This window comes from Molossus molossus, unplaced genomic scaffold (genome assembly GCF_014108415.1).
Source record: "Molossus molossus isolate mMolMol1 unplaced genomic scaffold, mMolMol1.p scaffold_m16_p_19, whole genome shotgun sequence".
Taxonomy (NCBI): Eukaryota; Metazoa; Chordata; class Mammalia; order Chiroptera; family Molossidae; genus Molossus; species Molossus molossus.
In genome coordinates this window covers 15,457,844-15,472,656 of record NW_023425354.1, presented here as the reverse complement: position 1 = coordinate 15,472,656, position 14,813 = coordinate 15,457,844, and the positions used below count along the sequence as shown (strand labels likewise).

At 51.7% G+C, this 14,813-nt stretch overlaps 1 protein-coding gene across 2 annotated transcripts in view; it reads right to left on the bottom strand.

Moving 5' to 3' along the window:
• Positions 1–299: 299 nt before the first annotated feature.
• Positions 300–14,813, bottom strand: part of YPEL2 (yippee like 2) — a 56,733-nt gene continuing 42,219 nt past the window's right edge. For both annotated transcript variants that reach the window (XM_036268503.1, XM_036268502.1), the window contains 3 exons: positions 5,358–5,401; positions 4,373–4,481; positions 300–685 (listed from right to left, as the gene is read on the bottom strand). In XM_036268503.1, coding sequence (XP_036124396.1) covers positions 596–685; positions 4,373–4,481; positions 5,358–5,401 — 243 coding nt within the window. In that variant the 3' untranslated portion in view covers positions 300–595. The remainder of the gene's footprint in view (positions 686–4,372; positions 4,482–5,357; positions 5,402–14,813) is intronic.

The window sequence follows — 14,813 nt, the reverse complement described above, 5'->3', positions numbered from 1 at the left end:
CGCCAGCCGGGATTGGGGCCACTTCTGGTGCTGACGGGCCCACCTGGCACGTGCGGTGTCAGGAACAGAAGCTTCTGGTCAGAGAGACGCGGTCATGAGGTATTTTTTTCTCTTTGTCCTTTTAGACAACTTGGTTATTTCAAGCCTAAGTTACCAGGACTCCAGGAGAGCACACGTGTGCCCCCGCCTCTACCCTCCCGTCCCCTGCCCACGCCGGGCCCGCGAGGCCCCTTCCCGCACGCTCGCGGCCCGGGCGCTGCTCCCCGAGAGGCCAGGCGCAGCCCCGGGCGGGCCCTCGACGGCGGGCTGCCGCCACGCGCTCAGGCACCTGTTCCTTTCGTTGTTTTGTTTTCAGCCAACACTAGAACAGAGAGAGAAGCCAGGATCGACTCACAGACAGAGAACAAAGCAAAGAGACAGAGAGACAGCGATTTAGAGGCCGGTCACCAGAAAGATGGCGTCAGGGTGGGAGAATGTCCCCGCGGGCAAGGCCCCTAAATGGATGGAACCAAGTGTCCAGTCACTCTCTCACGCTTGGGCAGGTGTTCGGTCGGATGCCTTCACGTGGGCACGGGGCTGGGTGGCTGCTCTCTGGTCAGTCCCAGCCATTGTCCTTGATCATGTGTGCGAGCTCAATGATGTACTTGCCTTCTTTATATTTCTGGCTGCTTTCAAAGGCATGTTCCTAGGAGACACAAGGAAGAGAAAAGGTGCTGAATGACCCCAGACAAGCGGGTGACTTTTGTGGCACAGGAACGCACGCGGGGCCAGTGACGGGCACTGGAGTCTTGCCCCTGCTTTACCCAGACGCACCGAGACGATGCTCATCACTTCACCTGAAGTGCACTCTGTCCCTTTCGATTAACGACAGACTGCGGCGACACCAGGGCTTTGTCAATACTTATAATAGAATTTCTTTAGGATCTCTGCCCATATGTCACCGTCTCGGTAAGCTCTTCCCCAACTACTCAGCTACTTGACGCCATGGCTTCCACCGTGATCCCTCCTCTTTTGCTTTGTCTCCACAGCATTTATCATTTTTTAACGGACATTAACTTGCACACCTATTTTGTGTATTGCCTGTCGCCCTCTACGACAATACCAACTGCACGGAAGGCAGAAGAAATTTCCTCCGTTCTGATCAAGGCCGTGCCCCTGGGGCCCGGAAGGCGGCTGGGATGTGACACGTCTTCAGTAGATAACTGTGCACGCGCGCACGGACACCTATTCTGTCTCAGGGAGACTCGGTTTCTGCCACTCACCAGAGATCTGCCCCGTGGATGGATCTGTGAGATTTCTGTGTCATCATTTTAAACTGGATTTTGTTCGGCTTAGAAAAAGACACTCAGGGACAGAAACAAAGTACTGTGAGGCCAAACAGGTCTTTTCATTTCTGGTCTTGCTGTTTCTGTGAGATGTGCTCCGTGTTTCTCCCTCGCTGTTGTCCAGCCGCACCAGCTGCCAGGCCCCCGGGGACGCTCAGGACCAGGCACCCGGCGGCTGACCACCCTGAACTCGCAGCACCGTGGACGCTCCCTGCTAAACGCCCCACCGAGGGGAGTCCTGCACAGGAGTGGGGGCAGAGGGCTGTTTTATTCGCAGGCAGAGCTACCTAAAACATCTTGGTGCAATCCGTCATTAGATGGCCAAGCTCGGTGTGGAGAAGCAGTGGGCAGCAGCTCTTCCCCCGAGTCCCCACGTTAGGAAGTAAGTCCTCCTGTCCATAGGTCTGGGCGACACTTACATCAACTATGTCTTCTGTTCTACAGCTCAGGGTCTTTGGGTTGCAGAGTTCACGCTACATCTTTGGTTGACAGGAATCATTCCACACAGTGGAGAGGGAGGGGCACTGAGAGGGAACGTGCAACACACTACACACACACACGCCACCCCCCCACCACACACACACATACCCTCACCCCCCATACCCTGCCACACCCCCCCTACCCTCCCACACACCTACCTCCACACCATACCTCCCACACACACCCCTCCCCCTCCCCCCCATATCCCCACATACACACCACACCCTCCCCCCCAACCCCACACCCCTCCCCCTACCCCCCACACCCCTCCCCCTACCCCCACACCCCTCCACACATACACCCCCACCCCACACATGCACACCCACACACAACACACACACATGCACATGACACACACGCACACCCTCCTACACACACATCCACCCCACACACGCAAGAGCTGTGGGCTCAGCAGTAACTTCCTTGACACTTCATTATTCCCCAGCTGTGTGTGTGTGTGTGTGTGTGTGTGTGTGTGTGTGATGTGTATACAGCCAAGAATGTGGTTCAGGAATAAGACCTACTGTTCCACAGTAGTGTGTTCAGGGTGGGGAGACGAACCAACAAAACTAGGAAAGTGAGAATGTATCCTTATTAAATTTAAAAAAACCCACATAGACAAAAAATCAACAGCCCCCAAGCCACCGGGTGTTTCCAAAGCGTCACATGGGCTCCAGTGCACGGAGGACCACACCTGGAGTCCACAGCAGCCAGACTGACCTCCGCTCTGCTCCAGTACCAGAAGCATCATTTAACTGTGTACAACGTACAGAATGATGAACTGTCCATTTACAAAGCTGGGATGATTATCAGCAATGCGCAGGATTACTGTGAGGGTCAGAAGAAATAACGGAATGGAAGGTTGGCGCAGTGGCCCAGCACACAAGAGGTGATCGATCATTACCTGGGGGGAGAGAGATTTCTCCCTGTCCTGTGCGTACCTGTCACACACTTCTGTTTACCTGTGGCTTTCCCCCCTGGTCGGGACGGAGAGCACCCTGAGGGCAAGGACCAGATCCTTCACTTTTGCAGCCAGCACGGAGGCTTCCAATAAAGCCTCGTCAAAGGAGCCAGTCACTTCACCCGAAGGGAGGAGCAAAACCAACCAACTCAGACTGATTGTCTGTAATCCAGCACAGCCAGGAAGAAAGGAACCAAGAGGTTGGGAAACAGAGACGAGGCAGAACATTTGTGGATAATCAACCCAGAACTGTGGCCCCCGGATCACCCGGAGGGGCCAGGGGCCACACAGGGGGAGCCGAAGGGGCAAGGCCAGCTCCCCAGAAGGAACAGCCAGGGCAGCCATCGGAGCGCGGGCTGCACCTTCTGGCGTCACGAAGCGCTGTGCGCAGGTTTCCTTCCTTCTGACCCTGAACGTTCTGGGGAGATGAAGTGCTGCCCATCACAGACTCCAGTATTTAAGATTTGCATATTTTTGAACTTTATTTAAATGCAGGCATGCTTTTATGCCTGGCTTCCATTGTTCCACATCACTTTTTTAAATAGACTTCATATTTTTAGAGCAGTTTTAGGTTCACAGCAGAAAGGGGCAGAAGGCGCAGAGATCTCCCCTATACGCTCTGCTCCACACACACACCCCTCCCCCACTATCAAATCCTGTAGAGGGATGCCCTAGTTACCACCGACAAACCGCACCGGCATGCATTATCCCTGCCGCCGGCTTCGACTCCTTCGGGCTCCCCCAACTGCCTAACCCTGAGCCAGCCCCCCTGACCTTAGGCAACTGACAGACCGAGGCCCGGAATCCACTGCCCTCCCAGAGACAGGGGGACTGTTTTCAATCTCCCCGCAGTGACGGAGGGCGGAGAAAAGCACTGTGGGAGATCAGCCAACAACAATGACAAAAGCAGTAACGTGAGTTTATTTTCATTGAATGTGCCCACCTCCTCCCACCCTGGCGAAGGACTGCTCACTTTCCCAGGCTCCGAGACGACACGGAAAACACGTGTTGAGTTAAACAATGAAGGAACGAATGTCCAGTTGGGAAAAGTCCAGCCGTGACTAAGTCTGACAGTGGCCAGTACCTACCAATGTTGGATGACGCCTAGCACAGGGCCTAGGACCAGAGACGCTCTGGGGACACCTGCTGGAGCATCAGAGGGCATGGGCTCTGCAGCTGGACCACGACCTGGACCCCCATCCTGGTTTAGACAGGTGACCGCCAGATGACACTGGACATACTGTTAACTCGTCAAGCCTCAGTGTCCCCATCCACAAAACAGGACCTACCCTCTAGGGATGCTGTGAAGAGTAAATAAAACAATGTGTGCCTGGAACACAGTAAGCTGTCAAAAAATGCTCTGTGCTAATACTATTACTATTTATTACATTAAAAGGCAAAGGGGTGGGTGTCAGGGAAGGAGAGGGGACTCGGTGACAAGGGAGGAACGAGGGTGGCAAACGGAGGATTGTGCTGGAGCTGCCCTCTGGGCTGTTTCCTGTCCTGTCGGAAACCATCCCACCGGCCACCGAAAGCTCACTTCTGAGGCGAGGCTCCCCGCCATCCCCTTCACGGCCCTCCCTGCACCAGACGGCTCAGTACTTACGTATTTCCAGCCCAGAGTGGTTTTGCAGTTTTCACAGTAAATGTCTGCGACCGCGTGCAGTCCCGTTAGCAACACGCGCTCTTCGGCCGGCCCGCAGCCCACGTTAACTCTGCGCCAAGGGACAGAGAGAGAGAGCGGCAGTCAGTCACGTGCCCAGCATCTGTCGCTCAAGCCGAGCTGCCAATAACAAATTAACCGAGAAGGACATCATCTGTAACCAAAATCAATAACAACCCCCAAAAGGCAGCCACATGGAAATCTCCACTGAAGTGAATTTCAGGTCTGCGAGTTCTGATCCAATAAGTCTACTAAAAATAGGCCTGACGGTTGCGATTTTGCTGGGAAGTTTTCTAACAGGTGCTTTTCGTCTGGTGATTGAAGGGGACACACCATGGAGTCCACAGCCATGGGCACAGGCCCTCAGAGCTTCCTGGGGACTGACTGTAGCCGGAAACGTCCAATATGACGGGCCAGTCTTGCCCTGATAACGAGGGTGAGCGAGCCCTGGGTATCGAATATACTCTCCTCCACAGGGCACGCCTTCTCTCAAGCTGTGCGTGTGCTCCATTTCCACTCCCTCGGCTCGTCAGGCGTGTGAGCTTCCCTGCCTTCCCAGGGGAGAGCCCGGTGAACGCCTGAAGGGCAGACTGCGTGCCTGCAGGGGCTGGGGCCTCCCTCACTAGGCCTTCCTGCAGCCCGTCCCTCTCCGGCGATCCTCAGCCCTGGTGCAGGACTGCACGCGAGGCTCTCAGAAGCACTTCGGCTTCTTCCCATGAGACCGCCGCTCTCTGATGTGCCTACTGGGGGGTAGTGAATATACTCTTTTTTGCCAAAGACGCTGCCCCCCAAAAACTCCCCAGAGATAACTGGCTACCAGTTGTGGAGAGGAACGTGCCACGGGTATTTTAAGGTGGCATAGCCAAGTGTTATTTTCCCCGCCCCTCCAATGTGCACCGAACAATGGACGCGCTGTGGAGACACTCACACTGAGTTAAAGAGGTATGCTCGTCCTTGACTTCCTTGGAACGACTGAAATGCAAGAACACAGATCGACAGTTAGATGTCCCTTTCACCCACCCGCTCCGGAAACCAGCCCAAATCACGACCGTGGTGGCCTCCCAGGACTGCCGCAGCGAAAGGGGAGCAGTCCAGCCGGTGGCTGGCGTGGCGGGAGGAGAGGGCAGAGCTGCGGACCGGGCAGCCCACACGAGGGCTGTCTGCAGCCGCCCGGGTGAGACAATATGAAAAACACCAACTCCACGGTATCATTGAAAACTTCTTTCCTCCTGACATCATCTGATAAACGAATCCACCGAGAGAACCGATTCGCACTGGCCTTTCCTAGACCCACCTGATTTCAGCCACCTGTGCTGGCCACAGCCTTCCCGAGCTGCCTTCCTGGGCAGGGAAACCAGTGCCGGCACCTTTGCTCGCCCTGTTGGTCCAACTCTGCAGCAGGCAGCAAAGAATCCCTGGGCCGAGAACCACCAAACCCACCTTCCTGTCACTGCTGCCTTCCAGCAGATTCTAACCCCCAGGACAGTTACCATCCTCCTGAACGGGAGGTCTCCTTCTGAGGTGGAAGAAACCTGACCTCTAGGTCCCGGGAATCTCATTAGGCAGCAAGCCCATTAACTTTCAGCTTATACAGTGTCTTTCTTCGGGCTGGAGGGTGGCGGGGAACAGGAGAAACAGGAGCCACGGCCTGCCATGCCGGTTGGCGTCTACTTCCACTAACACCAGCCCTATCCATGTTCGCCTCCTCTGGTTACACTGAAATGTCGGGCTGACATGAGCCAGCCGTGTTCTGCATTGCTGCCTGCATTTTTAATGAGGTCTGACGGTTGTACCCTGAATTAAATATTCTAGGCTGCCCTGAAATCCACTCTCAAAACTACCAAACGCACAGGGGGGCTCTCCCATGGCCTCTGTTATTCAGTGGCTGGAGAAATCTGGGGGTGACTGGTTAACCAGACTGGATACAGATCACTGCACATGAGACAGTCATTGTCAAGAGCACAGGAATTTAGGGATCAGTGCCACCAGCCGGAGACAGAGGCAGAATTCTTGACTTGTGGCAAAGCTGCCTTTGGGGCAGCTGAACTGTTGGTTGCCTCCAACATACAAATATACCAGAAGCCTTTGCTCCCAGGTGTAGCTCCAGATGTTCCCCAGCTGCTGCTCAAACCTAAGCCAGCTCTCTTGGGTCCTGAAGCGTCCCTAGGGAACACAGGAACCGCCCCCCAGACTAGAACTGAGCATGAATATGAGTATCACAGCCTGGGACCCGGGACCTGAAAGTCCATGCCAAGTGTTTGCATGAGACAATGTTCCAGTGACACAGACCACAGATTTGGTCAACCTGGCAGCTCAACCCTAGAGCACAAAGACCGCCGAGCCCTCTGGCCCCACCAACCTCCGCGGTGTCTTCTCTTGCTCCCTTCCCATGGTAGCCTTTGCTCTAGTCAGGCGAAACCACATGGAGTTCCTGGAACTTGCATTTCACCAACTTTGCCCACAATGTTCCCCTAGATGGGGAGGCTCCTTGCCTACCAATCCTGTCTCGGCTCAGCTTCCTCTGGCCTCCCCAGGAAGAGGTACCCCACAGGCACCTGTGCTCTGGACGCCTCTTGTTCCCCATCTGTTCATTTTCTATTCAATTTTAAGAAGGAATTTGGACCAGCTGACCTCCAAGTCCCCTTCCAGCTCCAGAATTATATTCGCGTATGGTTCCATGGTCGTACATCATGGATAACTGAGAGTGTCAGCCTCTAAGGAACACCTGTGAAGGCCTTTAAGTTTAGAGTTGAGAAGAGGTGGCTACGGGGAGACGAAGTCTACAAGAACCACAGCGTCACCGTTTACGCCAGGAAGTCTGTCACTCACAGCTCATCTAGTACCCGCCAGGCATGACTGGGACACAGGAAGAGAGGTGGTGTGCTAAGACTTTTCAGGGCAGCGGTGACCCCAGAAGGTATACAGGACAATCTCCCAGGGCAAGAAAAAAATGCTAGAAATTTTATCTATTTAGTTTTATCTTTAAAAGTTTGACTAAACAGCCACAAGATAAGGATCACCTCTGGGCTCTTGCTGGTAGGTGTCCTGAATGTGAACCGGCACCTAACAGGAAGAATGGGGCTCTCGCTGTGTGAGTGGGGGTGGGCACCCTTCTGCCTTGCTTTCAGCATATTGTGAATACCGGTATTTCCGTGCAGGAGGACGGCAATAAGGAGGCTGATCTCATAAAAACAGATCTTTAAACAGTAGAATCCTTGCCCGGCCGGTGTGGGTCAGTGGTTGAGCGTCGACCCATGCACCAAGAGGTCACCAGTTCGATCCCCAGTCAGGGCACATGCCCAGGCTGTGGACCCAATACCCAGTGAGAGGCATGCAGGAGGCGGCCAATCAATGTTCTCTCTCATCGATGTTTCTGTCTCTCTCTCTCCCTCTCCCTTCCTCTCTCACTAAAAACTAATGAAGGAAAAAAATTTAAAACAAAACACACAAAAAAAACAGTAGGATCCTTGCAATTTTTGTAGTGGGATAAAGTACCACAAAGAGGATCGTTTACATCAAAGAACTTAAAAATGTATAGGTAAATTATACTTTTCTTTTTGCAAAAGATGAGTACTCCAAACTAGCTGGCCTTTGTGGCAAAAAGTAGGCTAATTTGCAGTATTTTCCAAGAACATAAACACATTAAATCTACCCCTTAAAAGTAAAGGTGACATTTTAACAGGGAATGGAAATAGAACTTTTCAAAAGAAACTTTTGCTATGGAAAGAACTGGTATTTGGCAATATATTCATTTTATATGACCTTTGTAGTTTAAAATTGATATACCTATAAAACATTAACTAAAAATTAATGGTATTCAGAAGAAAATGCAGGAGAAAAATCTTTGTGAAATCTTTGTGACTTTATCTTAGAAAAGACTTCTTAGATACAACACCAGAAACAATTTATTTTTAAAAACCGCTCAATGGAACTTCATCAAAATTTCAAACTTTTGCTCTGAAAAAGACACTATTAAGAGAATGAAATAAAAAAAAGACTTAGTTGGGGAGAAAATATCCGCAAATCACATATCTGACCAAAGACTTGTACCTAGAATATATAAAGAACTCTCAAAACTCAACAATAAGAAAATGGGCAAAGGATTTGAACAGACTTTAACAAAGATAAACAGATGGCAAACGGGCCCATGAAAAAATGTTCAATATTATTGGTCATTAGGGGAAATTCAAATTAAAAACACAAGGAGCCAGGAAGCTCAGTTGGTTCAAGTGTCTCCCTCATGCCAAGATCCGGGATTCATCCCCGGGCAGGGCACACAGGATCAACCAAGGAATGCGTAAAGAAGCCGAACAACAAATCAATGTTTCTCTCTCCTTTCCTCTCTTTCTAAAGTCAATCAATCAATAAAAATGAAGACAACCACCACCAAAACCACCATGAGGTATCACCACACACATCCGAGAGTGGCTAATTTCTTTCGTGACTGACAAAACCAAGGGCTGTGAAGAATGTGAAATGGCCACTCGGGACAAGAGTTTGGCGGTTTCGTTTCGTCGAGTAAAATGTAAATCTGTGTTTACATGAAACCTATGAGAATGTTTCTGGCAGCTTTATTCGTGATTGTCCAAAACGGGGAACGATCGACATGTCTCTCAATTGGTGAATGAATAAACAAACTGGTACGTCCAGGTAACAGGACTCTAACAAACAGAACAAGGACCGAGACAACCATGTGGACGAACCTGAAATGCATTAGGCTGAGAGGTCAGTGGATGCCAACGGCTGTGGGACAGGGGAGACTCTGCCCATTGGACGGGGAACTATTCTGACAGCTTCACTGTGGGGGTGGATACACGATTAAGTATTTGTCGAAACTCACAGGACTAGACACCAATGAGTGAATTTTATCGGGCGCATAAAAATAATTTTAGTAATTCAATTAAATAAACAAACAAAAATTAAAATCCAACAAAAATGTAAAGACTATGCCATGTCTAAAAGTCCCTGTCTCTCTCCACTGCCCTCCCACAGTTGCACAGTGAAGCATTATAAACAATTTCCTTATCTATTTAAAAGAATTCCAAACACAGCGTTTCAGAGGGGTTTGTGGTCTTGTGAAAAAACCACTTTTCTGAAAAATTTTCAAGAGCAACTGCCAAGTTCAGCAAAAACCTTTGTGTAACTGGTGGAGGTTTGGAAAGTGGCGATCAGGATTTCTGGAAGCACAAAGATGCTGCCGCCGTCGCATCCGCGTCTCCCCTTCTTTGAAAGTGAGTTTTCAGCGAGGGAAACGGAAAATGAAGTACCGAAATGCACTCTGCTCAGGACACACCTTTGCATCACCGTGTCAGAAATGATACACAAGTTTTATTTTTGTTTTTAAAGAGTATATCAGTGACATATACCTTCAACAAAGTAAGATTAAAAGCAAATTTATCATGGTTTTATTTTTCTTCCATCCTTTAAAATTACATAAATGGAAATTTTCTTTTCCTGTATGTTTATAATGTACACATGACGTAGCAGCACACGTAGACCACTGACCAGTGCACGTGAGGAGTGCGTGCTGCAGTGTACCGACGGGGTGGGGGTTGAACAGGAGCCCCCGCTCCGGGGCTCCAGGGCAGGGCCGGGGGGAACTCTGTCTGGCCTGCCTGCCGCAGATTAGAATTCCTAGACAGTGGGGCCAGGGGAGGACACAGGCACAGGAGGAGACGCCAGCCAGCCCCACGCGGCACCTCGCAGGGCCACTTCGGTTTTCGCAGGCTTGTTCCACGAGAGCGCGCTGGCAGAGGCCACACTCTGCAAAAGGGTGCAGAACCCAAGCAGGGCTGCCTCCCGGCAGCATCCCCTCAGGTGGCCCCCAAGGACAGTGCCTGTGAACCTGCTCCTATGCCTGGCACTCAGGGGCACCCGAAGTCCCGGGGCAAAGCTCCTCCACCCTGCCTTTCACAGTGGGACCCCTGCCAAGTCCGCGGTTATGATGGGAAAAACAGCATCTGAGAACAACAGGCATCTTGCAAACAGACACAGACGAGAATAGCCCCGGCTGGGTCACTGTATCCTGTGGGGCCCGGCCCAGCCTGGCACCACCAGGCACAGCCTGGCACTCCCCTGCGTGAGGGTGGTACCAAAGGTGGGGAGCCTGAGGGAGGTTAAGGGGTTAAGGAAGCAGTCAGAATGAAGCCAGCAGAATCGTGGCCAGGAGATCCCAACCGGCTGGCTGGCTGGCAGACACCCCGTCAGTACTGCCTGGCAACCGGCAGCGCTTCCCCTGCTGTGTGTCAACCACGGCTGGTGCTCAGGGCTCCAGGAAAGGTCTTTTGTTATTTTTTTGTTTTTTAAATCACACAAAACTTTTCTTCTGTCCTTTATAGGAAAGTAATCATTTCAGGCCCAGCCCTTCCAGCCTGCTCAAAGGAACGGAAAAGGCTTTGAGTTTCCTGTTTAGTAGCCAAAACCACTGGTTTCTGGCCCCTTTGAAAGTCTGGAAGACAGCAGTTCCTTTTAAAAGCAGGAGGACCACTGGAAAACGAATGCTTCTGGGGGGAGGTGGCAACAGAGCAAATGTGTGGGCCCCTCCCCCTTGGTGGCAGGCGCTGGCCCTCGCCCTGCAGCCCTGTGGACTGGAAAGACTTAGGCGTGAAGTCCTCCTGGCTTGAGGCAGGGAGTCTCAAACATAGGCCCCCCCTCCTCTCGCAGGGACGCCCACCAGTTCCGACTGAGCACGTGCGGGGTGAGGGAAGCGGACGTCGCCAGGAGCTGGCCACGCACCTGCAGAGGACGCGAGCACTGCGTCCTGCACCAGAGATCCAGGCTCCAATTCTGGTGTGACAGCTGCACTCTCTAGAGCTTGACCTCGGGAGAATTATTTAGCCTCGCTCAGCTTCCACACCTTTGTATCTGTAGACGGAAACCATGTCTACGGCTCGTAGGATTGTTGAGAATGATACTCTGCCCTGCAGATCTGCAGGGCAGAGTAAAACGGTCAGTTCCCTGTCCGTGCTCTCTGGCCTTTCGGGAGCCTGGAGAGGCGCGATGGAAAGGTGACTCTAATCCACTTGGCTCTTCAACAGCCTCTTCTTTGGTGACTTTGGTCTCCCTTCTCTGCTATTATGATAAAAGACAAGTCTTTCACTCTTTGCAACTCAATGTCTCTATAAAAATGGAGGGCCCCATGCCTGGCCAGTGTGGCTCAGTGGACTGAGCCTCTTCCCACGGACTGAGGTCCCGGTTCGATTCCCAGGCAGGGCACAGGCCCGGGTTGCGGGCTTGGTCCACAGGAGGCCTCTCTCTCACATACATGTTTCTAGGTCTCTCTCCCTTCCTCTCTCTCTAAAAAAACCCTATAAACATATAATTTTTTAAAAAGGAGGGCCCTGGCTGGTTTGGCTCAGTAGTTAGAGCAGTGGCCTGTGGACCAAAGGGTTGCGGGTTCGATTCCGGTCAAGGGCACGTACCGCAGTTGTAGTTCGGTCCCCAGCCCTGGTCAGTCAGGGTGTACGGGAGGCAACCAATCGATGTGTGTCTCTCACATTTATGTTTCTCTCTCTCTTTCCCTCCCACTCTATCTGAAGAGGTGAGGATTTAAAAAAGAAAAAAAAAAAAAAAAAAGGAGGAATGGGACTGAAGCTCCCCACGATCCTTTCCACTCATAATGTTCTGTGAATCCTTTAAACACTTGGTGCTTTGCCTGCTTCTCCAACCCACCAACCACAGGCATGCTTTTAATTACATGGGCTTCAAAGACTGAAAGTTTGAGCCCTCGCTTTGCCATACACCAGCTATGTGACCAACCTGAGCAAGCCAATTAACTGGTCTAAGACTCAATTTCCTAATCTGTAAAATGGGCACAACAAAACAGTATTCACATTCACACCAGGTTTGTATACAAAATCAATGAATGTGTATGAAAAAGAAAGTGCCCCCTAAACTTCAAGGAATTATGTAAATTTTGTTGTTGTAAGAACGTGATTCATTATATAACTAAAAGAACTTACTGGCACAAATACAAAGCTGAGTTTTGTTTAATTACAATGTAATTCACATTACCATGAAAGCCACCCTTGTAAAGTATACAGTGCAGTGGCTCTTGGTGTCTTCACAAGGTTGTGCAACCATCACCACCATCTAATTCACATCCCCTATCATCAGTCCCAGGCTCCTTCCAGGTCCCTTACCCCTAGGCCCAGACAACCACAAATTTACCTCCTGTCTCTAGGGATTTGCTCAAGTCACTATGTAGTATACTACAAATCATCTCAGTGAGAAGGTAGCATAAGTGTTAGGTAGAGATACAAAAGAGAGTTGGTGAAGGCCCTGCCCTTGGGGTATTAGCTAAACATCGGACTTCAACAGAACTGACATCAGGCTGGGGAAGGTCGGGCCAGGGGCCAGGTTTTTTCCTTTCTCATTCTTTTCTCCATCCACATTAGACCTGGTGGAGTTTCCTATTTAGGGTCAATGTAAGCCTCAGGGCTCTATTCCAAAGACCTGAAACCCAAGCAAAATAATACTGGATCCTGTTTGGATTTCACCCCGAGGAAGCATATGGAGAAAGTGGAAAGGGTGATAATAAAGAACAATGAAGCCCTGGCAGGTTTGGGTCAGCGGTTTAGAGTGACTGACCCAAGGGTCGTGGGTTCGATTCCCGGTCAGGGGCACGTACCCGAGTTGCAGGTTTGATCCCTGACCCCAGGGTCCTGGGGGAGGCAACCAATCAATGTGTCTCTTTCACACAGATGTTTCTCTGTCTTCCTCCCTCCCTCTCTTCCACTCTATCTAAAAACCAATGGAAAAATATCCTCAGGTGAGGATTAACAACAACAACAACAACAACAACGAACTATGAAAACTTCCAGAACTAGAACTCAAATGCAACTTAAAAAAAACAAACTGAACAGTGTGCTAAGAGGAAAGGTGAGAGGAGATGGCTTCCCTCTCCTCTGCAATAAGAACAAGAGGAAAGGGCCTTAAATGGAAATAAGGAACCCGGGCTCATTATAGGGAGAGTTTCCTGACTCCACGCCAGGACGCGGGTCACCAGGAACACTGGGTCTACCAAAGGCACTCACAGATCCGTCTGGAAACTGAATGGGGTAAAAGGCCACGTGTGCGGCCTGGGGGCAGAGCAGAGCCCCACAGCCTTCTCCCCTGGCTCTGAGCTCTGGTAGGTCTCCACTCGACCTCACATCCCCCAGCACACGGAGGGAGGGGCGGGGAAGGGACTGGCTCAAAAGGAGGAAATATCTGCAGTGCGGAGTCATAAGATTCCAAGGACACGGAGCTTACCCTTCCAAGAAACAACCCTGAAGGCCGAAAACAAAAGGTGGTGAAGGGCATGGGTGCCACATCTTACTGACAGGGGGAAATCCCGGGACCCGTCACTTAATGATCAGCCCTTTCAAACCCACCTTCCTGTTGACCTCCGTGAACCCAGCTGCTTTCAGGGATGGACCCAGGAGACAGAAACAGAACAGAGAAAGGCCCCCAGCTCGGCTCCCTCGCAGTGTCGCGCCCGCCTGATGTGTAGCGGGGAAGGTGCAGGCTTTGGGGGGAGGGTGGCCTTGGACCCAGCCCTTCTAGTTGTGTAACCTTGGCCAAGACACTTGTGAGCCTCCAGGTCCCATGTGCAAAAGGGAGGAACACGGCGCCTCTTCCGAAGGGGTACTGTGAGCGTCAGAAGACTGCCTGAGCTCAAAGCACAGTACTGGCACCACCACGGGCTGTGGGATCTAAAATGGGAGCTGCTTGGTTCATCTGGAAGGGCCGGGCTGTCTTACTAGACTCTGTCCTAAACCCCCCGACAGCCACGGACCTCCCCCACTGCTCCCCTCCTCCCCCAGCTGTCCCAGGACCTCAGCTGTGGCTTGGGGCTCTCTCGTCTGCAGCAAACGGTTAAGACAGCAGATGCCAATGGAAACATACAGCCAGTGGGCAAACACGCTACCGGCCCTCAGCGCCCTGCCTCCCCTCGTCGCTTTCCGTAGAGAAGGCTGGAGAAGCAGGCTTCTCCGGAAGGGGAGGGAGCAGGGGATTCCCACAGCCACGCACGCAGCAGCCTCCGCAGAAGAAAGCCGGCCATGCCACCCTCACTTGGACTCTTCGGGGAGACTGGTTTCTGAGTGACAGAGGAGAGACGGTGGATCAGGGTGTAAGGGCAACAAGTCATCCACAGCTGGGCTCTTCACAGTTCAACTCCAATATGAAACTAAACCCCGACGGGCGCTGACACAATGGCGCTCAAATTTCTCTCAAAACCATTAGGCCTTTGAAAACCATTCACTATAGCCCGGCTGGTGTGGCTCAGTGGTTTGAGCATTGACCTATGCACCCAGAGGTCGCTGGTTCAATTCCTGGTCAGGGCACCTGCCCAGGTTGTGGGCCAGATGCCCAGGGGGGGAGGAGCATGCAGGAGACGGCC